Source organism: Oenanthe melanoleuca, chromosome 2 (assembly GCF_029582105.1).
Source record: "Oenanthe melanoleuca isolate GR-GAL-2019-014 chromosome 2, OMel1.0, whole genome shotgun sequence".
In the NCBI taxonomy this organism is placed as follows: Eukaryota; Metazoa; Chordata; class Aves; order Passeriformes; family Muscicapidae; genus Oenanthe; species Oenanthe melanoleuca.
Window position 1 is genome coordinate 56,937,376 of NC_079335.1, and position 27,429 is coordinate 56,964,804.

The 27,429-nt window shown below is 38.1% G+C and overlaps 1 protein-coding gene across 3 annotated transcripts; it reads right to left on the reverse strand.

Annotated features, from left to right (window-relative positions):
- Nucleotides 1-446: 446 nt before the first annotated feature.
- FBXO15 (F-box protein 15) lies at nucleotides 447-26,719 on the reverse strand. 3 transcript variants are annotated; one of them, XM_056484709.1, is made up of 11 exons: nucleotides 26,620-26,719; nucleotides 25,322-25,411; nucleotides 23,153-23,266; nucleotides 21,153-21,257; nucleotides 17,352-17,594; nucleotides 16,890-17,099; nucleotides 14,937-15,066; nucleotides 12,570-12,652; nucleotides 11,300-11,445; nucleotides 5,679-5,803; nucleotides 447-2,549 (listed from the first exon to the last, which is right to left on the reverse strand). In XM_056484709.1, the coding sequence occupies exons 1-11, from the start codon at nucleotides 26,637-26,639 to the stop codon at nucleotides 2,280-2,282; spliced, it is 1,536 nt and encodes a 511-aa protein (XP_056340684.1). In that variant the 5' UTR covers nucleotides 26,640-26,719; the 3' UTR covers nucleotides 447-2,279. The 3 variants fall into 3 exon arrangements, with proteins under 3 accessions (XP_056340684.1, XP_056340686.1, XP_056340685.1); XM_056484711.1 differs by lacking the exon at nucleotides 25,322-25,411; XM_056484710.1 differs by lacking the exon at nucleotides 25,322-25,411 and having other exon boundaries at nucleotides 23,153-23,269; nucleotides 26,620-26,691.
- Between the last annotated feature and the right edge of the window lie 710 nt (nucleotides 26,720-27,429).

Below are 27,429 nucleotides of genomic sequence, written 5' to 3' on the forward strand. Positions count from 1 at the left end.
GAAGGTGGAGGAGAGACTCTGCTCACGAATCCCTGGAGTGTCAGTTCTGGAGCTCCAACTTGATGCTTGCAGATAGCAAACTGAAGCAGGAGAGCATCCTAGCAGGGGTGCTGGGTCCAACACTAGGAGAGCAGTTCCCAGCATTGGGATGGTGGGGGGTGCAGCAATGACTGTTTTCCTCTGAAGCCAAAAGCGAACGAGCCAGCAACTGTCCCCCACCCTGCTTCGAATCTTGTGGTGCTCCCTCCTTCCCCTGCCCTGGCCCACCAAGAGAAACTCTCAAAACAATAGGAAGGCTCTCCCTCCCCCCATCTCAAGGACCTAGCCACCAGTGCTCCTTAGCATGACAATGGGAAAAAATTCCACAGAGAAAAGGAAAAACCGACTCGCAACATCTGCCTTGTATCAACGTTTAGGTTGACAGTGCTGCTAAAGACTTACTCTCATCCTAATCAATTCAGTTAGGAAACTTTCAGGCTACTAGATTAGCCTGTCAGGGGTAGGGACAGCATACTCGTGTTTCACCTCCAACAGTGATGCCAAAATTTTCTACAAAACATTCAATTGTATAAAATAATCAAATACTTTACAAATTGAAGTCACTTATGAAAGGAAATACTTTACTTTTATTTTAAAAACCCTAAATTCAGAAATGTTGGAAATACAATAAAAAATCAGCTAGAATGGACAGTGACAGACCTTTCATCATTTGATGGCTGCTGGGTGCCCATTGCCTTTGGTAGCTTCATAGCAGGGAAGAGAAGATTCTCGCACATTTCAAAGGAACAACGTAGCCAGAACATTTCTACATGTTTGTTTACAAGCTTAGCAGTAAGGCCAAAGACATTGGGACTGAGCTACCATTTCCTTGCTAAAGCTAGTATCCCAAAGACTAAATTTGGGCAAAACCAAAAATCTACACTGGCCACTTGTCTGTGCAGATCACTTTCAGTGTCTGTTCTGGCATTCATCACACCCAGCCCACATGTTAACATGTTTATATCACTTCAATGGATCCCTGTGCCCACCAGCAGTCAGTAAGAAAGACGACAAAATGCAGCTGATCGTTCTTGTTAGGTTAGCAAACGACCAAATGCAGAAACATCTCTGCTGCTTCTTTAGGTAAGGTTAACAAGGTGAACTAGAACTGTATCTGCCTCACCTTATTGTCTTTGAAAGTTAAATTAAGAAACAACTCTCTGGATGTAATATCTATTTACCTCTGTAGCATAGAAGACAAGTGCTTACATACGAATATTGTTGGCACAAATCAAGTAATGTATGTAAATAGAGATTTTATTTTAAGGAAAACACCAAAATAAAGTCAGAGCAGTCAACCACATAATTGTCCTTGCTAGGTAATGACACTGGACTCACAATATCATGTAATTATTTTAATTTTTTTTATACAGGAAGCAGAAACTTCTAAAGTTACACCAGGAGCTGGAAAGATCAGGCACATATATTAAATTGTTATACGGATTCATATTGTTAGATAAACACTATCAGATATGCATTGTTTTTGAAACAACTGAATGTTACAAGCATTCAGTAAGAATAGACATCAGCTCAGGCTGGGTGGTAACTGTGACACTTATACCTAGGTCAATATGTGAGGCAAGTATCTAGGCTCAAATCAGACAAGGTTAGAACATGGGAAAACAGAACAAACAGGAATTTAAAGAATGTCAAACGGATTTTACACATTACTTTTGTAATAAATGCCTTGACTGACATTTTTCAGACCTGGACTTCCCATCTACCTTTCAATCTTTTACTAAAATATATTTAAGTGAAGTTTTTCTGGGAAAAGCATTTAACTAAACCTGTCCTTTACCAATAGCACTCCCAACAAACCTGGAGGGAACAGCACACATGCTGTTTTATTACTAAACATAAAAGTTAATTTTCTCAAAACCAGTGTAGCTTATGTAAGGTAAGGCATCTTCACAGTATGGCTCTCAAAAGAAGCAATTCCTTAACCATAGTAACAAGTCTCTATAAAGAAAAATATTCCTAAAATAAATTCAATATAGCCAGTGAGAAACAGTGTGACTCTGTAATATTCAACAGAGAAGAAAACATCTTACTTTTATCAACGTCTCTTCAATTCCTCAAGCGCCTATTAAAAAAATTAGGCAATTGCACTTGTTACTGGAAAACTTGCAGAATAGTCTTGCTTGTTGGTGTCAATCTTAAGCATAAGAGGTTTATTGTGTTTGTTGTGGGCGGGTTGTTTGCTTGGTTTTTAAAGCAAGGAAATTAGTGACCTAATTAAGTCAGTAGTTTGTTCCATACCAGATATTTACCTTCTTAGTGCTTACATAAAGCACCAAACTGACTACAATATACTCCTTGGTTTCTTCCAACCAAACAAACTCAAGACAGACTTTACCCTCTGCATCTGAATAGTCTGCAGTATAGATATGGCCCATGTAGTCATAAAGGCCAGATGACTTGGTAGACAATTCCATGCGGACTGGAGCACTAAAACACCAGAAGGGCTTTCCAGTTTCATCCAAGAGAGTCAGATCCATCACAAAGCAGTCCTACAAACACAAGCAAAAGAGATTATTTCCCTGTGTCATGGGAATCCTGGGAATCATGTCCCTGATTTTAGAAGAAATACCAAGTGTTCAGAGAGTTTTGTACAAAGGCTAAAACCTGAAAATAAAATTCACTGACCTACTGCAACAAATACTTACTTAGAAGTTTCCTACAGAAATCAAAATTGTAACCTACAGACATCAAACACTGTGCTACAGAAGGTACCACTGCCAAACCAAATCAAACATTATTTCTTTAACATTTTTAAGCCCTAAACATCTGTTTCTCAATTATTAGTTACTTTACCATTAAAATAATGGCAGTCCCTTCAATATGAGAAAGCAACTTAAGTTTAAAGTCAGCTGCTGAACTTGTATGAATGCAGCAATGTTTGTAGTGATACTCAGGGACCACCCAAGGCAGTGCACACGCGATTATCCTTCCAAACCAGCTGTATACAGTACATTTTAAAAGGCACGTAGTTTCAGTTCCCAAACAGGTTATTTTTATCAATAATCTAGATGTAATTCCTCCTCTTACAAATTCTTGAAAATATTTCTTTATAAGATTACACAATTAGATAATTTCAAAATGTTAATTCCAATTCTTTGGTCTTTGATAGTGTCACATATCCCTTGTAAGCATAGGAGTTGTGTGTCATTGTTATTATCAGCTGTTCCTTATTCTTACGAGTTCTGAATCACTAATGAATCAAATTATCTTAATTGTGTTGTATCTGTGCTCCAAAAGCATAAACAAACAACACCACATATTCCATGCCAAAAAATTTCATTTGGAATGCTTTATTTCCCTGTACTACATAGCTGTGCTTCTGTTGCTCTAATATTGCTTTCACTATTACTTTACTTCAATCAAACAACACAAGGGCAGATGGCACAAACATGAGGCAAAACGATACACAGTTTCCCTATGCTTTTTACTGTAGACTATGCTGAAAATACAAAATTCAAACCAAACCTAATGATGGTGTAATAACTTACATGAGCTACAGAATCACTGGGAACAAGAAAGAATTACTATTTTCTGGTCTGTCAACTTGCCTATAAAAGACCAATCATGTAAAGTAAAGCAGGGTGGTGTTGGGTGGGGAGAGGGTGGGGTCTTCCCATGCATTTCTGTCCCAGTTCTAGTCAGGACCAGGTTAATTTTTGCAGTAGCCAGGAGGAATCATGGCTAAGACAGGGAGGTTGTATCCCCTCATTTCCAGGGGCAAGGAAAGGGCTTTTTTCTCAGTGGTCAGGGTATGGTGGTTGTGCTCCACAGTAAGCACATGAGTGGCATGGTCAGGTTGGGCTCCACAGTGAGCATTTGCATGTGAATCACTTCCCTCTCTTGTACGTTCTTGTTATTAATATTGCTGCTACTCTCCATTTTCTTACCTCATTGCTGTAAACTGCTCTTATCTCAACCTTGATCTTTACCTTTTGTGCCTCCAGTTCTCCTCTCCAGCCCAACACAGGGGAGAGGAAGGAGAAAGCAAGTCAATAGAGTGTGATTTGGAGTGGTTACAGTGAGAACAAACTGGAGAGTAACGTTCCTAAGCCATGACAATTTCCAACTACCTATACTTCAGCAATTAATTTTTTTATTAAAAATCCCAGAAGTGCCAAGAAAGCTTTTGGGTTTTTTGGTTTTTCTTAGCGTATTAAACAAAACTCAAATAAATTCAAAATAGTGCAATGTCCTACTTCTGTGGCTGATGTTATTTGGCCTTTACATGCTTTAAGAATTTTAGTGACTTACAGTAAAAACTACACTGAATTCAACTCACAGCTATATGTTGACATGTTCCATCTGTCACCAAAATGAGGGGTTTAAAAAAAAAAATACTGTATTCATTATTTTGCCCTAGAAACAAATATTCAATATATTTTATGCTGTAAGCACGTAAGAGAGACTAAAACTGAAAAACTAAAGACTATAGCTACAGCTCTGTTTCCTCTGACAGATAACTTCCTAAATTCTCATGTACTATTCAGGATTATTTTCACAAAAAATAAAAAATAAAAAAATTCTGCCAAGCAGCTGTTAATCCTACAGAATCACAGAATGATTTGGGTTAGAAGGGACCTTTATATGTCATCTAATTCCAACTCCCCTGCCTCACCATGCTCAGCATGGAAAATTTTTTTGCTTTTTTTCCTCACAATGTCCAATTTAAATCTACCCTCTTTCAGTTCAAAAACATTGCCCCTTGTTGTGTCACTACATGCCTTGGTAAAAAAGTCTCAAACAGTATGCCATTCCTCAGTCACATAGGATTGGCAGAAACAACAGTTTTATTTGAGGTTTTTTTCAAAAGAAGTGCCAAAGTTGAAATCAAGTATTGAACTAGATGGTTTTTCAGCAGTGCTTAAATTACATTCATCAGAATTTTAATGACTTTTAAAACATTCATGCTGATACAGTACATTTAAAAAGATGTGCCCTCACCACTATTGCAAAAGCTACAGAACTACTCAAACTTTGGTTGAAATTATTATTTTAGGAATTTTATCCCATAGAATATGTGAGCATCCCTCTGAAAAATAAAGGGCTAGTCCAGCTGACTGATGTACCTTGATTGGAGCTAGGTGCTGACTGTGTGGACGTGGACTGTAGTTTCTGCCTGTGTCCACTGGAATTTTAACATTCCCCAACAGTTCCTAACTTTCACTGCATATACAGCACAGAAGTACAGAGCATTTCCCCAGAGGTTCAAGGCTTATTGCTTGCAAAAACACCCCAAACAAGCAACCAACCAGGAAAAAAATAAACAAAACAAACCTCTCACACCAAACAAAAAAAAAAAACCTCACAAGTACCTCTGCAATACATTTTTTCGTTCAACATTTCTAAGCAGGGCTTAGGTCAGTCACAGCATCTCTGCTGAGTAATTACACATACATAATGGGTCTATCATGCAATCCAGAGTCTATGAGATGCAGGAGAAAACATTTTGCCTCAAAATTCACATATTTTTTGGAATATTGGAATAGAGGTTTTTCTCTCATTACAGACACTTTCTACAAATCAAGAATTGTTTAAAAATTAGCATTTTTAGGATGCACAAACATAATTCTTATGAAGTTTAGTGGCAAGCACTTCCAGAAATAAAAAGTATTTCTGACCTTTACATTGCCTTTAAACACATCTGTTTCCCAGCATATGCCAAGTGTCCCAATAATAGGCAAGTGTTTTCTATTATCCTGTAAGTTTACAACTGTGAGCTTCAGGTATCCATTTTCAATGTCACCTGAAAATATAAATATACAACATTACAGCAGTATAAATCAAATTCATCCCAAGTACAGTGTAAATGTTCTCTTATCTTCTTTCCATGTCTTTTTCTTCCCATTCACCAGTAAGTAACCCTGGAATACACCAACAGCTAACTATCAAGCACATTATAGAGAAATTAAATTGCAGTTCAGAGCTTTAAATCTGTGATCCACAGTAGAAGCAGCAGCTAAAATATTTTGTATTTCTTAGTATAAAAATAAGAATGCCATCTAAAGAACTTACACAGGGATGCATGGAGTAAATTCCACATTCAACATTTCAATTGCACTCCACCAGTGCCTCCACCACTGCCCATTCCCCAGAAGTCAAGCTCAACACTAACACACGAAAAAAAATTATGAGGTACCTCACCTAGTCTTTTTTTTTTTCCAATTTACTTAAATCTCTCAGCTCTGACTGCAAACTCAAATAAACCAACACAAAGGGTATACAGATAACTATTACTCCTTAGAAAGGATATTGCATCATTTAAATTGACATGCAATATGACTTGATTTGAATCAAGTTTTTAAATCATGGATTTTTCCTTTTTTAAAAAGCTTTCCAAGGTCTCTTTTTTTTTTCAGAATTACTATGATTTGTGATTTTTTTATTACTACATATAACCATATTTCTTTGGTGTCTCTTCCTCTCCTCTCAGAAGAGATAGACCTTTCATTTTTTATTGTCTTTTTTCCTTTGCTATCAGAGAAGGAAAGTTAACCAAGAAGTCCAACAGTAATTATAACTTGGAGTACATCACTGTTAACACGATCCAACTTCAAAGAAAAGTGAAAATAAAAGCATCACATCACTGACAAGCAGATTTCTTGGTAGGACATCCCTTAAACAAGTTTCCTTGAACAAGGGATACTCTCAAAAGAGCTAAACAAAAGCACTAGAGACCTCAGTGCAAAAAAGAAAGTATCCAGCACTTGCAGGAGACAGATGGGAAGGGAGAGAAGGAATTCCCAGGAACATAATGCTTGTCAGGATCCAGTAGCAGGTCTTGAATGGTAAGGTAACAAGGGAAGGGGCTTGCAGAGGTTTAAGATGCAAGTGACAAGAGTGAAAAAAATAAGTGTTTTGGTGTTTTGCCTGTGATTCTCAAGCCCAAGTAGCAGCATGAGGCTACAGACAGAAGAAGCAACATCAGAAAGGCTGGCTGTTAGTTAAATGGCTGCATCCAGCATGCAGTGGCAGCAAAACCTCTGCTTGGTGGCTGCTTGAAACAGTTGGAGGCAGTGATGGAGAAAGAAAGCCCACACTTTAACACAGAGGCCAAAAACTTCTCTGAATTGGTACTGTAGAGCCAAGCAACTCCCAAGATACAGCTGGCCACAAACCAATGCTGGAAAGGCATCACTCACCAGTGGGGATATACTATACAAAGAATACTTACTCTTGGGAGGATGCAGCCCAGCACATAACAGAGAACAGCAGCTGCAGGTTTTTTAATACAGACACTGTCTGGAATAGGAGTGGGAATACAGCAAAACCAACATGACTACGCCCATTTTTTAGGAAATATTTTGTATGGTTGAAGGAAAATTCAATCCTCCAGACCATGATACCCACTGTTCTTGCAGTGAAGTGCAAAAGAAATCAGCAAGGAAAATGTAAGCAGAATTCATTTCCAGGATCCAGCTCAGAGTAGAAAAGGGCCATTAAGTTGATACCTGTCCAAATGGTTCCACTCCAAAACCTCAGCAAACCAAATACAATGACAAAATTTCAATTAAAGGTAAAAAAAAATCTTATTTAAATAGTTTACTGTCTAACCACTGGACACATTTAAAGCTGGGTTTTTATTCAAGAGACTTGAAATTATTAGTCAACAAGCATTTTTCAAAATGACTATTTGGTTATCCACAATTCCAATCTGAATGGAAGTGGCTCTTGCTCTTACTCATTCAAATCAAATGAAGTTTGAATGGAACAAAAATGGATTGAAAAAAGCATTCTGCTAATAAATTAAAGAAGCCCAGGACATCACTACTGCATGGCATTAATACATCATAGCTAAACAGATCAGTCAGATAAGGTGTGTTACAGTAACTTCTTAATGTTAGCCAGAATGGAAATAGGCAACAGATCAGGAATCTGAAGGCAAATTATTAATGGGTTGGTTAATCCAGTCTTGATATGTTTGGGTTTTTTTAACATAAAAGCTCCATTGCAGTCCTCACATTCAAAAGGAAGGAAAAGTCTGCCTAGAAGCAAGCAAGAAACTGAAGGCTAAGCACTGAAATCTCCCCTTCCTCACCCCAGTCAGATGAGAAAATGAAATTAAAAGGCAAAACAAGCTATGTTAAACATACAAAGAGAAACACAGAGGAAGCAAATTGGGCAGGGCTTTCTTCAGCCTCATTCAGACTTTGTTTCATTGTCCCCATATAATATCTTTAGTCCTTGGTTTATGCAAGGTAGCAAAGCAAAAGAGTAAGCAGCAAAACAGCAGAGTAAGTTACAGGGAATAAATATTTCCAAATAAAGGTAATACCAACAAAGAGAATACATATCATGTAGACAGACCTCAGGGGAAAGGAACAAATAGACCAACAGTCCCAAAGCACTTATTTCAACTAAAAGCCAAGGAAGTTTGTTTTGCTAACCAAGCCTTTACAGCAAGTTGTCATTTGATTGGGATTTTCAGAGGAAAAGCTGTGCTTAACACATTCTGGTGCCAACAACCAGCCTTACCACACTGAAATTGTTATTTAAACTTGCAAATCAATCTTCAAGGTCAAGCAAAACATTTCAAATGTCTGATATGAAATTTTACAAACAAATCTTAAAAGCTCTCTAAATACACAAAAATTAACCCTTACATTTTGCAAGCAAAAATCAGTTTACATCAACAAGAAATGACATTAAAAGCGAAAGCTTAAACTATCATGTAGCTACAAAGCTGTGCTTAAAAAGTTGAAAACCTAGGTAAATACATCTCAAATATTCATTAAGAAGGTGGATTCATGACTTCTGGCAGTCATATGAAAAGTCCGTTGTAACTTCCTGGAAACAAGGAAAGTTTTCTAAATATTTTCAATTCAGTTACAAAGTATTTAGCATCTTCACCCTACAATATCTGTCAATGAGACCATATTACCAATTCTGTTTACATGAAAGGGAGCATAAAAAAATGTTAAACCCCAACCAAAACAGTCAGTTACTACAATGCAATTATAGTAACAAAAAAAAATCTGAAGCCACATACATTCCCTCTGCTTGGTTCAAAGAAGTGAGATAACCTTTTTTAATTTAATATTAAGAATTCTGCAAAAATAATTGAAAATAGAGTAGTAAAATGAAGCACTATATTAAAGACACTAACAAAAAAGCAGACAAAAAGTAATCTTCAACAAATAATTCAGTTATTCTGCAAAATACAAATGGGCATTCTGTGGTAACCTAGGAATGCCTAGATCTTCCTAATGAAAACCAATAAATAAGTAAAACAGTGTAATAGCTGACAATTGATCTGTGCCTCAAGTTGTGGAAACTGCCATAGGCATCTATAATCTAAAATAAAACTGGACTGGCTAGAGAATTTTCAGAAATAGCAAGATTTCTCAGTATTCTGCAGACTTCCATACTTCAGAAGCCTCCCAGAGGATGAGACAAAGAGCATTATTAGAATAGAGCCTAAAAACAAAAAACAAACCAACAACCACAACCAGTTTGGACAAACCTGGGCCAGCCACATTCAGCAACACCATGTTCAACAAAATGAGAAAAATTAGCAACAGATTACAATGAAAAAGGTGACAGCAGACAGCCATATGCTGTCTCACTACACCGTTTTTGGAGGAAGTCAAACATTTTCCATAAGGAATGATTGTGCAAGTACATGGAAGGGACTAGATGACAAATGAGCTTATTGTCTGCAGAACCATGTCTTCAGCTGTCTGATGTCCTGTGAGACCAGAATCTGGTAGCTGTCACACTGATGAAGGTCACAAAACCAAAGCAATTCAGAAAACACTTGTGAGCATAAATAGATTCTGCAACTTGGAAAGCAAGATGGCATCACAACTGCAGCTTATGGACATCTGCTTCAATTTGCATAAACATCAGCTTAATCTTTTGTGGAAGTAGGTTCTAAGTAGCATGAAATTGACACCAAGAAAGGAAGTGTGGCACTTAATACTTCTTCTTGTGCAACTGTATTGCTAGGAGCATAACATTTTCATTTTAGAAGACAAAACATGATGTTCAGCTAAATAAGAAAAACCAACACAATCCCAAAAACCCAACCCTCTGGCCAATTTTGAGAAGATTTTTTTTTAAGAACATAAAGAGGACTCTTGTACTGCTCAACACTTGAGGTAAGATTTCTTGCTACATGCATAGACTTTCAGTGAAGTTTAGCCTTTGAAGTATTCCTTTAATTCAGGCTTGGCTCTTTTCTGGAATCTGAAAACGTGTATATTTCAGGTTCAAGGACTACAGCACTCCACACTGTACAAGGCTGCAGTCTAAATGGCAGTTCTTGGAATCAGCAAACACAAATGAGAAAAACCAAACCACATCACGGGGAAATTCTGTAGCCCTGTAGAAGTACTCACGCCTGACAACAGCACCCTCTACTGACAGAAAAACAGTATGTTCTGAAATCCACACCGCTCAGGAGTGCCAGTAAAAAAAAATACTGGGGAGCAATAATTAACTCACAGTACTTAATTCTAAATTAAATTAATGACGGTGTTTAATTTTAATATTTTAGTCTGTCTCTGCTTACAGAAAGACAGCTGTGTAGCTGCTGGAATTTATGCTGAAGCTATGTCAAAAGAGATCACCCATGTATTTTTCAAAACCCCAGTACAATTATGAACTTGAACTGTATGACAACAACAGGGATGGACAATCATGTCTCATGGAAAGAAGTGCTGAGTACAGAATGAAGCAGCAGTTAAAAACAATGAATGAAGTTGTTTACCACGCAGTGAAAGGATGTCAAAACAGGCAACCTTAAGCTCACCAAAATAAAAGCTACATATCTTAAAGTTCATAGTAACTTCTACAAATTTATCTATATATTTAATCTGTCTGTGTACCCAAAGTATACTTGAGGAGAATTCTACAGAAACAAGCTTCCAAAATGTATGAGGACAAACTGCCTCTCCTTTATAAAACACAAGTGAAAGAAACATCAACCTGTACCAAGAACTGTGCCGCTGCCTTATTAATGGAGCACGGAACTAAAAGAAAAGACCCTGAAAATCTGCAGAATTTGTGTCCCAGGCCTGACACTGGGTCAATGCAGTCACACTTCTTACAGAACAGGGTTAGGACACCACACAAAGCACCATGCAGGTATAAAGAAACCACACCATGAACAGAAAGATAGCTTACTCTTAAAATTCCATTTCAGTTTCACCCCTTAAAACAGAGAAACTGGATGCAAGAAGGAAAGATGTAACAGCAAGCATCATTTTTAAAACAGACATTATTGTTCCATCAACTTTACGTTTTCTGCAGAAGAGGTACTTGAATGATCCACACAGGTACATGCAGTTCCTGCCATGCAGATCAAGATGCAGGGTGTAGTCATGCAGTCCATATTCTGAGTCAATATCATCCAGTAAAGGTTTATTAGGTGGAGGAACATATTGACTTGAAAAAAAACAAAAAGCAGAATTTAGCAAGGGGGAGATGACTTAACAGAGATATAACACATAGCCCTACATTGAGAGTGTCATCTTAAGACAGCTTCAAAATCAAACATCTCTAGCTCATCACGCCATTTTTTAAGCTAATACAGTTTCTAATATTGCTGATCAGCTGTTCAGCCTAGCCAAAGGCAGAAAATACAGCAGTCAACTTTAAAAGGTACACCTGTTAAACTTCAAGACAAGGACTTGTCTACGTAAAAGCATCAGTTTAACTAGAAATCTGAAAGCCCACTAGCTCTAGAAACTTCCCTGAAATACCAATTATTGAAATAATTCTGCATATTCCTAACTAAATAACTACTGCACACATGAGACCTAAAGAGACCACATGCCAGAGGCAACTGTGCAACTTCTACATAGGATCTAATTTGGTACTAAGGGAGATGGTGTTAAATCTTACATTCCGTGTGAGAAGAGCCACTCTAATTATAGTGGGCATTTAAGACTACTGGTAGATACAACAGTATCTGACCAGAAAGCTGCGTGGGAAATAAATTCCCCAAATACTATTCTAAAGCTTAAAAAAATTCGTATTTTTAAACAGTTTACAATGTATAAACAGGTATTATATTATACATTGGAGTATACACACATACAAACACTTCATTGGAAACCCAGCTACTTTCTCAATAGCAATAAAAGACAAATGCAGGCACCTCATCAGTTTACCAGAGCTTTCCCCCCGTCTTACACAGCCAAAGATTACTCCCCTAATTCCTGAAATGTCTCTCTCTTTTCTCTGTTTCAGATAGAAAGAGAAAACAATAAGACTGCTTGTGGAAAGGGGAAAAGTATATGCAGTGTATTTCTAACTTTCTCAATACACCAGATCCTAGTACACTTGTGTAACTAAATTCTCTCCTTAACAGCAAAACAATGGCAATATTTTAGTATGAAAATGCTTCTACCATTTTGTATTTAGTTACTGTAACTGTTGTTTATATCAAACAATAGTTAATTACTGCCTAAATATAAACCTCTTACCAGCAGCCAATTTTAACTGTAAAACTCAAAGCTTTATTCAAAAGGTTATCTTTATTACCCACAAAGGAAAACCAAACTTACACAGTAGCAGAACCCAAAATGCTTCTCTCAAGAAGTTGATTATAATGAAGATTCGCCATAACAAAAGCAATTTCATTTTTCTCCTGAAAAGTTAATTAAAAGTTGATGTATTTTCATCTGGAAATTCTTTTTTTTCACAAGGTCTTTCTGAGCATTAAAATTCATAGATAAATGCTGCTGCTTATTACTCTGTCAATTACTATAATAATGTTAGTAATAGCTTGCTTTAACATGTGGACTCCTAAAACCATTACTGTCTTTTTATAAGAGTACAGAATATATATAAAAGACTGCAGCATTTCTGTATTATGGGGAAAGAGAGAGAAACTACCTATGCCAAGGCAAAAATTACAAGAGCAATCCAAAAATTGTACTTCCCTAGCTTCTACTTACCACTTTAAAAAAAGATACCTAAACAGAATCAAATGGCATTTACTCCCCACTACTGAAGCATCAAGTTTTCTTTTTTATTTTCTTATGTAAGGAACTATTTCCAAAGAAGACTAACATCAGTGAGGAACACAGAATTACTCAACAGAAATTGTGAATTTCAAAGTAAAAACTGTGTCTTCACCAGATTATTTACTCCCAGCGAAACATTAAAAACATAACCTTCTATAGATGTCTATATAGCCAAAGCAAACACCAATGTGAAAACTAAAGAGATAGAGGTCTGCATTTTCTTCAAGAAGACAATGTTAGGACACCAGGTTTTTTTCTTTAAATACATTTTTTAAATCCTACATTTTCAAACACATAAGTCAATAAGAAAGTTATTTGCTGCCAGAAGTCTATTACTCTCCTGAAATGTGGGCAACTACTGTTTTCATCTCTCTGGGTACCAGAAAATGACATCCTCTATTCAAACTTTTGGCTTTTTAACTACTGTATTTTTATAGTGCAAAATTATAGCTATAAAGGATTTAACTAGGGAGATCTATCAATCACATAATTTCTCAGTCTTTCTCTATCCAAATACCAGGAGGCCTACGTAACCTGCCCTTGGTTTCTGTTACACAGTTATGTGCAAAAAACCAAGATGTGTGGCATTTACAATTATTACACCCACTGACACTTAACTACCTCATTTTACTCTGCCTACACAAAGAATAAGAGCTGCTGTTCAGAAAAGCAAGCAGGGCAAATACACTAGAGTGGGGCACTCAATTCTCAGCAACTACATGGAACTTGGTTATGACTGAACCATTTCCAGCTGCTGAAAGAGTTCTCTTTCCAAGCATGGATGAGACCAATGCATAAGCAAGACCACAGAGCCAACAATACAGGGACATCAGTCTACGAAACTTCTGAAAATACAAGAGAAATGGCTATTCATTTACAAGAGATTTTCACAGACTGAAACAATCTGTGACAGGTTTATGCTGGTCAGGCTGTTTCGAGTTTTTCCTAGAAAATAGACTAACTTTTACCTTTAAGTAAGAGTGAAAGAATAGTCCTTGTGCGGTTTTAAACATTGGTGATTGTAAACATTTGAGACAGCATGCTTGCAGCTGAAAATTAGACACAACTTTGAGCAGCTGCTCACAGCCTCCCTGAGCATAGTTCTTTGCCAGTGCCAAATAACCTAAGTCTACGTTAATACTATGGCTGAGGGGGTGGAGGGAAAAAGGGCCGCCACCTCTGGATTCAGATCACGAGCAGAACACCTGAAACAGCCTTCCATAACACCCAGCTCTACATAGCTACAGGCACACAGGTCCTAGTGCATTCCATGCAAAGATGCAAATTCCTTTTGTGTAGAAGTCTTCTTCAGATGTTCTGCACTGCCCTCTAAGTGTCTAAAGACATTCATCTCTTCACCCACCCTACAGAGGCTAGCTGCTTAACTTAGAATCTTATTACCAAGAATTTAATATCCCCAAAAGGGCACAATTTACAGCATTCCTACTGCTGGAGTAGGATATAGCTACCTGATGATGTAGATTAAAGCTAATTTGCTATGTGGGAACTCATCACTTTGAGTGATATGGACAGATAATGGCATGAATCAGAGGAAGAAGCAACCTCTCAAACCATTCTATCGAAAATTACTCTAGGATATCAAACTTGGGCACGTGAAGACTGTAAAAAAATAAAATTGAACACAGTATCTAATATAGAATCATACATAACAGATCTTTTAATTAGAAATGGATTTTTTTTAAAAGCTCTTTAGGATACAATAAATCATCCATTCACTGTCCCCCCATGTTTTGTGGTTACTAGTTTAGACAAGATCTTTCAAAATCCAAAGGGGATAAAAAAGCAAGAAAACAAAAAAAGCTATTCCCAAACACAAACTACAAGCCAAAAAAACAACTTTTCCTTCAAATCATAATAAAACACTGAAACAAAATGTTATCTTACCTTCCAAATTCCTACTAATAGTCCTGGACTCAGACTGAAGAGCTGGACAAACTCATCAGCACCAACTGCTACGCTACTTTCAGTCAGGTAAGCAAGATGATATTCAGCAATCAAGGAAAATCGACGAGGCCTTTGAAAAGAACATACAGAATGTAGCAAAAAGGCTATGACTCCTTATCCATATAAAAGTTCAGCCTAATTTCATTTTTAACTCTGAAGTCTGACCAGCAGCACATGATAAAAATGGTTTTGAAAGCATTTGGCATGCAGAATGATAAACTATACATTTGATCAACTACAGTGTACTAGCAGGATCTCAATCCCTAACAAGAAAAAAAAAAAAAAAAACACACACTAATGACCTGCTAAAACATTCTTAAAAAAAGAAGAACTTACATACTTGCCCAGTTTTTCAAAATACAGAATTACTTTAAAATTTGTTTTCGATACTTTATTGATACTAGATGCAATCACTGAACATTTATCACTGTGAAGCAAAATTCAAAGGAAAGAATCAAATTGTGCATATAATAAATTAAAAGTTTGTGTTACAGGAAGCTTTCCTTTTTTAGAATTTTTTTCTGTATTTTACCTATTATTAAATCCATTTAGCTCCAAAACACTTAAAGATAAAGTTCATGGACACTCTTACTAACTGATGATATATTAAAAAAAAAAAGACCAGAAAGTAGAGTTTGTATTACCTTTTCAGAATTAAGAAAAATATTTCTAAAATCCTTTTCAAACTTAGGCTCTTATTATATTCAAAACATTCCCTAGATGTCCATGTAGTATCACTGTAGCATCACCTACAACTCCACACTGAACACTGCCTGGGATGGGGCATCCACAACCTCCCCGGACAACCATTGTCACTCCACCCTCACAGTAAAAAATTTCTTCCTAATCAACATCAGCCTTTTCCACCTTTAAGTCAATCAGGCATGTCCCTGCACTACTGCCTTCCAGTCTTAACAATGACATACTGAAATTGGTGAAACCACTGCTTTCATCTATAGTCATGATTTCTAAAAACTTGTAACTCTGTGAAATAAATACATCAACTGCCTGCAAGCTTTCTTTTTTATTTTCTACATATGACTCATACTCTTGGTAACAAGAGCTACAATTCCCACATAATTTGACTGCAAAACTTGTTCGGCTAACTTTATACAAAGGTTTCTCCTGATATCTTTAAGTAAATACTTTGCTTCTGGTTGAGCAACCAGGGGTTTTGTAGGTGAGCAGTTCTCTCTTTTCCAGAACTCTATGCTTGGGGGATTTGTATAAGAAAAACATAGATGACACTGTACCTACTGTACACATATGCCCAAATGTGTGCAAAACCCCTTGACAGCAACCAAATACCTCAAATAGACACTTCTCATTTAAATATATTTTTAGAATATAATGACAAAAACCATTGTACACATTTAAGTTAAAAAACAAGGGACATGCTGTGGACTGTGTGACTTCATATGCATGTACTGAAGATTGCACACATTGTTAAACACCAAGTTCCCTAAATTCACATACACACCTAACCAGACACAAAATAAATTTTAACAACATAGACTACCCGATTGTAGCCACATAAATGCTAATGAACTTTTCCAAGCTAAATTTCTCACAATAAATTCTCCTAGATTTACATTTTTCTTTTGTACTTGTGTCTGTCTTAGATTCAGCTTTCCAAGTCAGGACCTATCAGTCTGCATATCCTACCAATAGCTACATTAACCTATGAATTACTGTTATAGCTTGCTGGATTATACCGTTTCTTGCTAAAAGGCTCTACCAAAGAAGAGAAGAACATAGAAAGAAATACTGCAGGGAGGCTTTCTAATGAGAAGTTAACTTATTGAGTCAAACAAATGTCAGCTAGGCCCTACAGATCACATTATCAACCAGTTGCACCCAAAAAATCCTCATAAATCCTATGTTTAAACTCACCCATTCTTGTTGGGAGGTCTGCTTTGGTCAGGAAGCAAAGGTGTAACTCCAAACAGTTTTAGGGTTGACAGGATGTCTAAGCACGGCCAGTCTGTACCATACCAAAGTATGGTCACAGATGTGTCCTTAAATGATAGGTTTGGCTTCTCTACTACATGCTCTTTTCCATTTTTGTCCTTTAGAACAATTATCCAACACAAGCCAGAGACTCTGTTATTTAGGAATTGAGAGGGAAGAGGGGTGTTTAAAAACAAATTCCCAAAATGATAAAACAAACTATGCTTTCAACAGAATTGTTCAATTTCTACTGCTACTTATGTTCAACAGTTTCAGACACTTATAGATTATCACTGTATCTTCCCATTATGGTATACATTTTGTGGCTCTAATTCTACACCCCCCAAGTCATTAGCATTTGGTACATTGTTCTCAAGTAAATCTTTGTGACAAGGCATTGCTTACTTCATAGCTTCTTTGTTTTTAGATGGAAGACCTGTATAAGGATCTAGAAATTTAACAAGCCGCATTACTCTAGCTTTGAAGGCAGATGTTTGTTTGAAGATGTATTCTTTCTTCCAGTACCCAGGCTTTTTATCGTGTTCGGCAGCACAGCCCAAAGAAACAGTTTCTGTTTGCTTAGACTTCATTTTCCAAATTGTCCATTTTGGATGCAAAGAACTGGAATAGAGATTCAGCCAAATTCCACTGAAAATAAAAATGGAATAGAGAGGAATAAATTTCAAGAATAGTAATTTCATTTTTTTTTATATGCACATTTCAGCTGCCACTGAGCATGGTGTTAGCACAAAAACAATCTTGTCTATCTTCCTGAAAATATGGGATCCAGGATGAAGCTCTGTGACAGCACAGTCATAGTCAGAAAATTAAGTGAAAACTGATAAAGGTTAAGCAAAAAAATTTGAAAATTCCATCCCAAAACAATGATGTGTCCTCCTCACAGTAAGTCAGCTAATAGAGAAAGTGGTTTAATAGCTCCTATTCAACAAAGATAATCTATACTCTTCAAGTTTCTCAAATCCAGTGAAAGTGGGGTGGAGGAAGACAATTAGAACCATCTTTGGTGGTACCAATGTCATATCAATCCCTTCTGCACTCTTTGGAAAAGCAAAGACATGACTTTCTGAAGTCAAAGAAATATGTGACTGCAATGATGGGTTCATCCCTTTCACGCCAGGAAAACTATGAGGTCACATTTTAGCCCCCTACACCCCAACAACCTCTAGGGCGCTTCACAGAATATTGAGTACAGGAACCTACAAGAATTCAAAGTTATCTGTGAATACAGGTTGCAAAAAAGTTTTCTAATTTTGAAGTGCTAGACACACAGTTTACATAACTGCAGTAAAGAAAATGAATAGCAAGGGCAACAAATTCTTAAGAGACATTTTCTATCATTTATCAGCAAGATTACCTTCACCAGCTCTCACTTATCCTCAGGCAAACTTACACTAGTGTGTATTGTATGGCATCTTCCCCTCTCCTTAAAGCGTGCAAGGACTAGATCCATCCCACACTGCCTCCTACCCATCAAAACCATTCTCAATTCATCAGCTGCTGAAAGTCCCCACATGCTAAGAGCCTGGTTATTGACGCAGACATACTCAGGAATTTTGCAAAAACCTTCCAGCCTGCTCTGGAGATATATACAGAATTCCCTGATGCCATTTTTTGAGACAGAAGTGTCTAAAACACACAAACCAATAAGCTACCATGACTGGTAAGGGTGGGTTCACAGTCAACATCAGTTTTCAACCTTCCTTTCACCAAAAGCAGGGTGGGAAGGGTAACAAAGAACAATTCCATAACTGAAACGAAGTTTTAAGATATTTCTATTTTAAACGGCAGCCAAGTTACCAGATGGTATAAAACATTTCTGATGGAGGGAGGAAATTCTTTTTTAACTCTAAAGCAGTTTAGAATTGTCCAGTGATGAAAAAAAACGGAGAGATGTCCTTAACATAACATCACATGGGGAATTTGAGCTGTGTATCATCCAAATGGTCTTCATCAGCCCAAAAGTCCAGTGAAAAAAACCTCCTATAAAACTCTCCTGTTAACTAGAAGATGCTTCCCAAGGGAGACATCCTTGGATGGAGAGAGATATTCCACATCTTCCTCTATGATGCTGAAAAGACAGGGCATAGTAGTATGCATCTCTTGCATTTTGAAGTTTCAGATTCAGGAAATTTAGTTGACTGAAGACAGACTAATGACAAACACCTACCATCCTCATTCTCAATAACATATTGCTTCTTTCTTTCCCAAAACAGTGTTGTGCAAGCAAAGAAATTAGTTGAAGAAACTCAGAAATTCAGCTAGGGCAGGGAAACATAGAAGAAGGTTAAGAAGGACTTGGAATTAGAAGTGTTTAGAAAGGTATCACTGCCCCTTCATCCTCAACCTCTGAAGAATCCAGGGCAGATAAATCAAAAAAGCATCCAACAGCTAAGCACAAGTTGGCCAATTTCACAGTAGAATACAGCCCTTCTTGCCCCAAATTGTTAATACTCATCTCAAGGCCTCTTACTGGACATTACTATAACAAGGCAAACAAACCTTTTATTGCTAATTCAAATGCCAGAATCAGACACATCATCATCAGTCATCACTCAACCACAACAGCAAAAAGACCTTTCCCTGTGCTCTCACTTCCTCTCACACAAGCACCTTCTACTGGTGATCAGAATCCTCAGGCTTTTGCAGGCAGATTATATCTGTGAACTGCTCACACTGCATGATAGGAAGGCTGGAATGCCCCATTCTGGGGCAAGAAGGGTGCAGAAAGGAGGGGTCAAACATTTCCTTATCTTCAACAGTTATATTGGAGACATCAGTGCGAAGAACTGCTCAAGTGCACACATTATATGAACAGCCCAAAGACAAATCACAGCATCAGGCAGCACAGACATACCACAATGAAAGACTGATGGTCCTGTTGCAGACAGCACCTTGTACATCCAGGACAGCAGAAACATCCTAAAAAATATATTCAGTCTAAAGAACAAGGTCAGATTTGTCATAGAAATATGCAGGGACTTCAATTAAAGCTTCTGTCCTTTCACTGCAAGATTCAGGGTCTTGAGAAGGTCCATGAAAAATCCATCAGGAAAAAATGACCTGGTCCCACTGAACCAGTCAGGCTCCTAGATAAGGGAAAGTAACTCTTACCCAAGTCCCATTTGTGCACATACACTAATCTCCGTTGAGATTAGAAAATGGAAACAGACATCATCGAGATGGAGAGAGATGAATTATCTTCTCCTGGACAGCCACAGTGATTTTATCCTGCCTTACCACCCTAAAGTGGAAAACACATACCAAGATTGGTAATTTGTGTTAACTATGCAATTTTTATCTACCCTTACCTGCTGAAGGTCTCAAAACCTAAATCTGAATTAAGATCTTCCCCTTAAATTCATCAGTTCTAAAGGCATCAATGCCAAGGTAAAAATTAGTTCACCACACAAGTTTTAGCAAATAAGAGAGAAATAGATTCATAACAGATATAGCAATTTTCTATAGAGGAAGACATTTTCTCATTCAAACAATACTAATGCAGTAGAATCCTAGACAGAAAGGGATGTCCAGATCCTAGTTATCACATATCAACCCAGGTCTCTCTCCTTTACCCTTTCACAAAATTATCATGATATCAGTAGGAGCAATTATGAACTCTGCATAAGCAATCCTTATAAAAAATGTGTCGGTATTTATCTTCATCTCTTTCATTCTCATTTAGAAATCACCAAACCTTCACAAACAGAGCAACAGATAAAAACCAGATAAAAAGAGATAAAAACCAAAATTCATTTGATTGAATCAATCCCTCTGTAAAAACCTGATGAAAGAATTAAGTAGGACTTCAAAATTGTGAAAGCTACGACAATTCCATAAAGCTACTGGCAACACACAGTTACGGCTCACCTAAGAAGTGAACCAAGAAGCTTGTGCCAGTCCAAATGAATACAAATATATGCAAGCTTTAAAACAAAAAAAAAAAGTGCTAACAACAACATTTCAAAGCACTGGATTTAGTTTTTGCCTCATAACTCCCATTAAACAACAGGCCCTACACAGCTCAAATTCCATGCAACACGTACTATGGGCTATGCAGAGCAATTTCAGCACAGTAACTGCCCACAGGTGCATGCATCAGTGCTCTGGCATCAGAGAAACTGAATTAGAAAGACTCATAATTCAGGTAAACAACTGCAGCACAACTGAGACCTTCCTCTTTCTTACTTGTCATTGGCCAGCTCATAGAAGCGCTTATTCACACAACCAACAGCCAGTAGGGACACAGCATCCAAATAGGAAAATATCTTCAGTAATACTTCTGATGGCATGCTAGAAAATAAGAGAAAGAGGAATACTGTTAGACTTGCCTGCAAACTCCAGAAATGACAATGGCAGAGAGTTTTAATTTCAAACCAGACATAAACAGAAGAGGTGGAAACCAGCAGGTTGTAAACAGATGAATCAAAAACCACCTGAAGAGTTGGAACTGTTGAGTTTGGGTTCTAATTTCACTCTCTGGTATGTGGCATTTGCCTAAAATAATTCATCACAACTTATTCAAGTGGCACTGCACAATTACATGAAAAGCTATGGGTTTGCATTTTCATTAAACTTCGTAAACGTTAACTGTGTTTGACATGAAACTACATCATTTAGCTTCAGTTTCTTACTGCTCGTACCATGATTTTAACATTTATTCCACAAGCACCAGCATTTGCAAAACTTTTGACTGCAGTGTCAGGTATCAGGATGCACCAGGACAGAAATGTCCTAGTCTAACTGCAAGATCATGCTCTATTTCATCATAATCTTCAAACTGTATGTGCTCAGGGGTCTTGTGCAGTTTTCATTTATGTCAACAGAAAGATGTGAACTTTAAAGTAAGAGCCAAGTGATATCCTGAAAATGTCAATTTCTCTGTGCATCTGGAATTCTGCCTGAAATGTAGGTGCCAGTCTAAGCATGACAAGCAGAACATACCCTGGAGATAAACCAACATGATTTTTGCATTAACAGACAGGAACGTCATACCATTCAAGCAGTACCTCATAACTGCACAGAGTTTAAAATACATGCACTTTATACTCTAATTTTCTTGAGCACTGAACATGGTCATCAAAATCACTGCTGAAAATAAAAGGTGCTGTGAAAGTCAACACCCCGGCTGCATCTCTGGTTTTTTTACTACTGGGTTATTTGCAACACTTGTTGATTTGTAACACTGTTTCAAAAGCAGAGAGCTTTAAAGGATAGCATGACAATGCCAATACCTCAATGTTTGTATTAAACTCAGAATCTTAGCTTAATCGACACAGAAGTAATATGCTATAACTTGCTTTGTTATTACGTGAAATAATTCATACAGTGTAAGCCCAAAGCAGTTAGTGCACTTATTACAGAGATAATTTAAAGTGCTATCTTACAAAGCTGCAAATTAGCTACAATAATATGCTTGATCCAGAATTTTCAACAGTTTTTACAACCATATTCTTTCTCCTTTGAAGGAAGCTATAAGGTTTTTTTTTTTTTTCTCACCATTTCACCAATCTGACAGCATAGAGGTACTGAACTGGCCATCCAATGACCAGGGAAATCACTACATAGGAAACTATCAAATGTATAAAATGAGGAAAACTAGTTACTTTTTCAGGTACCATATTCTTAGATTTTCTTTTGTAAAAATGTAACTCATTTCTAAAGACAAAAAATCCTCACAATTATATTAAAAGTGCCCTTTCACTGTAAAACAGGAAGAGAAACATTTACCTTGCAGCAAATATGCAAAAGCCACTTATTCCTCCCGCTTAATCCCAATCCACCATTCTCAGCCTCTCTATACACTAAGATATACTTAAGGATAACCAATAACCAAGAGAAACATACAAAGCTTAATTCTAAACTGGCTTTCATTGCAGTAATAAAATAATTTTTATTCTCAAGGAACAACACTGCCCATGACTTGCAAAGGAGCTGCTGAAGGCTTCATGCAGCCTGGAAAACCTATATATTCCTTATGAACTTATAAAAGAACAAAAAGGACACCCATGACAGAAAACATTAGAAGGTGAACACAGGATCTCAAAGTAGGCCAGGAAAGCAAATCTTTTCAGCTCAGAATATTTGACATAGAAACCCCCAAGATATGAATATAATTACTGCAAGCAGTCAAAAGACAGCTTACAGGAATACTTTCACTCTTACTCCCAAAATAAAGACATACTCACCTCTCAATACACACATTTGGTTTCGGCTTTATGGAAGGTGTCAAACACAGACTTTTAATTCCAGCATTTACAGTTTCAGAACATTCCCCAGGCATGGCAGCCAAGGTCCTTAACCTACTTGTAAGGAGGAAAGTCACATATTGACAAAATGAAGAAACATGCACATTGTGTACACCTAGACACAACATTTCAACCAAGGCAGGATGCAGGGAATACACTGCATGGCAATCATTATGATTTCAACAATTATGCCCAAGTTAAAATACCTGGCATCAGGAATGTTCAGATTTGAACTCACAGCTGTCAGATTGATCTCTCACAGCAGGCAAAGGGAACAGTGTTGCTCCCCCAAATCAGTTTGAATCCAATAGAGATCTACTTCCCTTAGACCACTGCACCACTGTGGCCATCACAACCAAGCTCCACTGAGCCTGGAGCAAGTCAAACTCACTGATTAATTTTCTGTTTCACAACACTACTTCAGGGACATTTTTGAGCCACCCAAATTTGATAAGCTATTAAAAAAATACCAGATGAAAACAGTATCTTGAAACTTCCTTAGAAACTGTTGAGGTTCAAAAAGAATTTGTATACTTTCAAGCATAAGCAGCTAGAAAGGAGATTTAATCCATGAAACAGAGAGCAGCTATCAAGCTCTAAGAGATGTCCAGGCATTAGACAGAAAAATTACTTGTCGGTAGAATTGCTTTGTTAAGGTTTAGGGCTTGACATACTTCAATGATTTCAGACCTAGGGGGAGGTTAACAAAGCCTGGGAAGAAGGGTGGCCACTGATAGTGGACACAAAGAATGCAGAATTTTCAGGCCACAAGGATACCTGGAACAACTCCCAAGACAAGAAAAAAAATATTCAAGCCAACTCAGCAATTGTACGAAATCAGCTCCAGCTTCCGGAAGTGTGAGATTGTGATCACCGACCCAAGAAACTTACTGACTCTAAAAAGAGAAAGACTGAGCATGAAAACTAATTAGCATGAGAAGCAAAAGAATCATAAACCAATAGAAGATTGGTTACCTAGCAAAGAGAAAATTCATTAATAAGAGAATTGTGTAACTTGTAGCCAACGAAAACTAATTTCTTCCTTAGCTAAAATGTATAAAATAGTAAAACACTTTGATGTAGTAATGGCTTTGTGGATTTCCCACCCAGCATCCCCTTCTGTGCAGAACTGTAAATATATCAAATACCTCAACTCTGTATCTGAATTGGCCTCCTGCACACCACAGTGAAAAACCTATTTTGGCAACATTTCCACATCACAATTTGGATAGAAAATAAAGGAACTTTGCATATTTCCAACACAAATTCTTACAATCCAACCACTCACACATTTTTCCAAGTTTCTGACAGGAAGGACTTTGTAAGCTGTAATTGCAAACAAATCCTATGATTAATCCACAGAGAAATACAGAGTTTCAATATTAAACTAAATCCTTATGATTCATACCCACTGATGCCACCGAGCAGCCAGAGCTCCCCATTCACTGCATTACTGATGTTTTAAATTGCCAGCAGATTTCCAACACCTGGTCTAACCAGCTCTGGGTTTCGAGGCAACCAATCCATACGGGGGGAAAATAGCTAATTTTGAACTATATAGGTACCATATACATTCAATACCTACTGTTCTTGGTTCAAGATCGATTTATAATCAAAGGAAAATTAAATCAAAATAAATTAACAGCTCTGGTCTACATTGCCAGCTGTGCTATGTTAAAAAAAAAAATAATCCAAGACACTTTAATAAGAATTGTTGTAAGCTTAACTAAAAGACAGACATGCAGATTTCAGCTTGGGTGCCAACCAGTGTTAGACCAACTAAATTAACAACTACAAAAAAGTAGTCTTTTAATAAATACAACCTGGAGATCAAACAAGGGTTTTACTCATGTATCATTACCAAGAACACTCAGATGATGAGGCACTAACAAACTGCCATTAAAGGGATTGAGACACACAAGCTGTGTCAACAACAGCAGAGCTAACACTTCTCTATGTTCCAGGGCAGCACATCCCAGGCTATTCTGCCCTGAATTCATGCTAAAAGCAGATAGTTTGGCCATACTTTATAGAGATACAACTTCACAGACTCCAGGCATAGGAATAATTCAGATAAGAGGCTGGATTCTGGATTTTAAAACACACTACCTTGGACAAGCAGAATCTGTGTAGCCTGTTTTCAGTCCTTCTTGCTCATCTAAATCACTCTTCCCTCTTCTACACCCCAGGGAGAAATATCTGAGGAAAGAAACATTTTGCCCACACATGCCTTGAAAACTTTAATGCAAAAGCTATTGTTTTTGTAAGTGTCAATTTAAAAAATTCTACTGAACTTTTACATCTTCCAAAATAAAAATATTCTCAAGGTGTGAAGAAACAAACAACAAACCCAAACCATAAATTACTTCTCAAGTACTGTGCATGCTAAGATTTTAAATTAGCATTAACAAAATGCTTTTACATTGCATTGACATAGTTTGGGCAGATCAGCCTAAGATAAAAGTCAATGACAGCTGTTACACTCTCTCTTTAGAAATTTCTAGAACTGAGATTATCTTACTTAACAGGCACAATAATTTTAATTGCTTTTTCATTAGCTTTCAACCCGTGGGGCTCAGTTTTGGACCAGAATTTTCACTTTCACACCCTAAAATACTTGCAATGTGCCTTTTTTTTTTTTTGATGGTCAGTAAATAATTGCCTTTGGAGTAATGTTTCAAAGTTTTAAGTAGTGCAAAAAGCTGTCTCCTCTACCTGTTAAAGCATATCTAGGGATAAACAAAAATTACAATAATGCTTTAACATGGGTTGGTTGGGTTGTTTTTCCCTCAACTAACAATTTCACTCTTTTTAAAAGGTGGACATTACCCCAATCCATTTGCAGGTAAAAAAAAAAAAAAAAAAAAAAAAAAAGAGAAAAATAAAAAACAGCAGGGGGAATGAAACTGCTATGAAACATAAGGCTGTACAAATAGGTTAGCAGAAAAAACTGCTTTCTCAACTTTGCCTCTAAGACAGATGCTTTAAAATTTTGAAAGCTAAACTTGTACTGTAAGAATTAAGGTAATCACACCTTCCTCAACGAAACCCTCCTATTTATTACAAAGGCACCGCCCTGAAAACATAAAGTAGCCATTAAACTAACTTTGTGAAAGCTCGTTATACCAAGTTTTAGCACTCCTCCAAGCTGAAGGACATACCAAAGTCTAAGATCCCCTTCCCAGGCAGAAACAAAAGTGTTAAACCCTGGCCTGTGTGCACCTGGCAACACCGGCCCAGGAGCAGGGAGAGGAGGCACCACGGCCACAGCCCTCGCCGCGAAGAATCGAGAGCTAGAAGAAGTAGGTGAAATAAGTTTCCCAGAGGAGCAATGGGAGCTGAGGGAAAACAACACAGCGCCCGGGCAGCCGGGCCGGCAGAGCCCCGCTCGGCGCGCCCGTGGTTACCTGCCACGGCCCGTCGCCATGGCCGCTCCGCCGCGGGACAGCGCCGGCCTCGCACCGCCGGCGGGGAGGGAAGGGAAGGAGCAAGCGCTGCCTCCTCCCGCGGAACGCCCCGGGGCGGGGGGGACGGCGCCAGCCCGAGGGAGGCGCTGCCGGGAGCGCTGGCTCGGGAAGGCGGGGCTGGAGCGCCCGAGCGGGGCCCTCGGGAAGCGGGGAGCCTTAATGTCCTGCGGAGCGGGGGCGCTGCCGCCATGGGCGTGCTGGCTCCGCCCCCGGCCCACAGTCAGCTAATCAGGTTGGAAAATGCCTCTGAGATTAGTGCAACCTGTGCCCAAACACCACCATGTCAATTAGACCACGGCACTAAACACCTCCAGCGACAGTGGCTTCACCACTCAGCAGCCTATTCGAATGTCTAATCGCCTTTTCTGTGAAGAATTTCTTTCTCGTATCCAACCTAAACCTTCCCTGGTACAACTTGAGGCCATTTCCTCTTGTCAGAGAAGAGCTGACTCCCACCTGGCTGTTCATCAGGCCTGTGCTCCAGACCTTTCACCAGCTCCATTGCCTTTCTCTGCACCTGCTCTAGCAGCTCGACGTCCTTCTTAAATCGAGGGCGTCAAAACTGAGCATAGTACTGAGAGTGTGGCCTCAGCAGTGCCTACTTTTGGTATAGGCCATTGGTCTCCTTGGCCACCTGGGCACACACTGGCTCATGTTCAGCCACTGTCAATCAGCAGCCCCAGCTCCTTCTCCACCAGCAGCTTTCCAGCCACTCTGCCCGAGGCGCTGCCTGGGGCTGTGGGGGGCAGG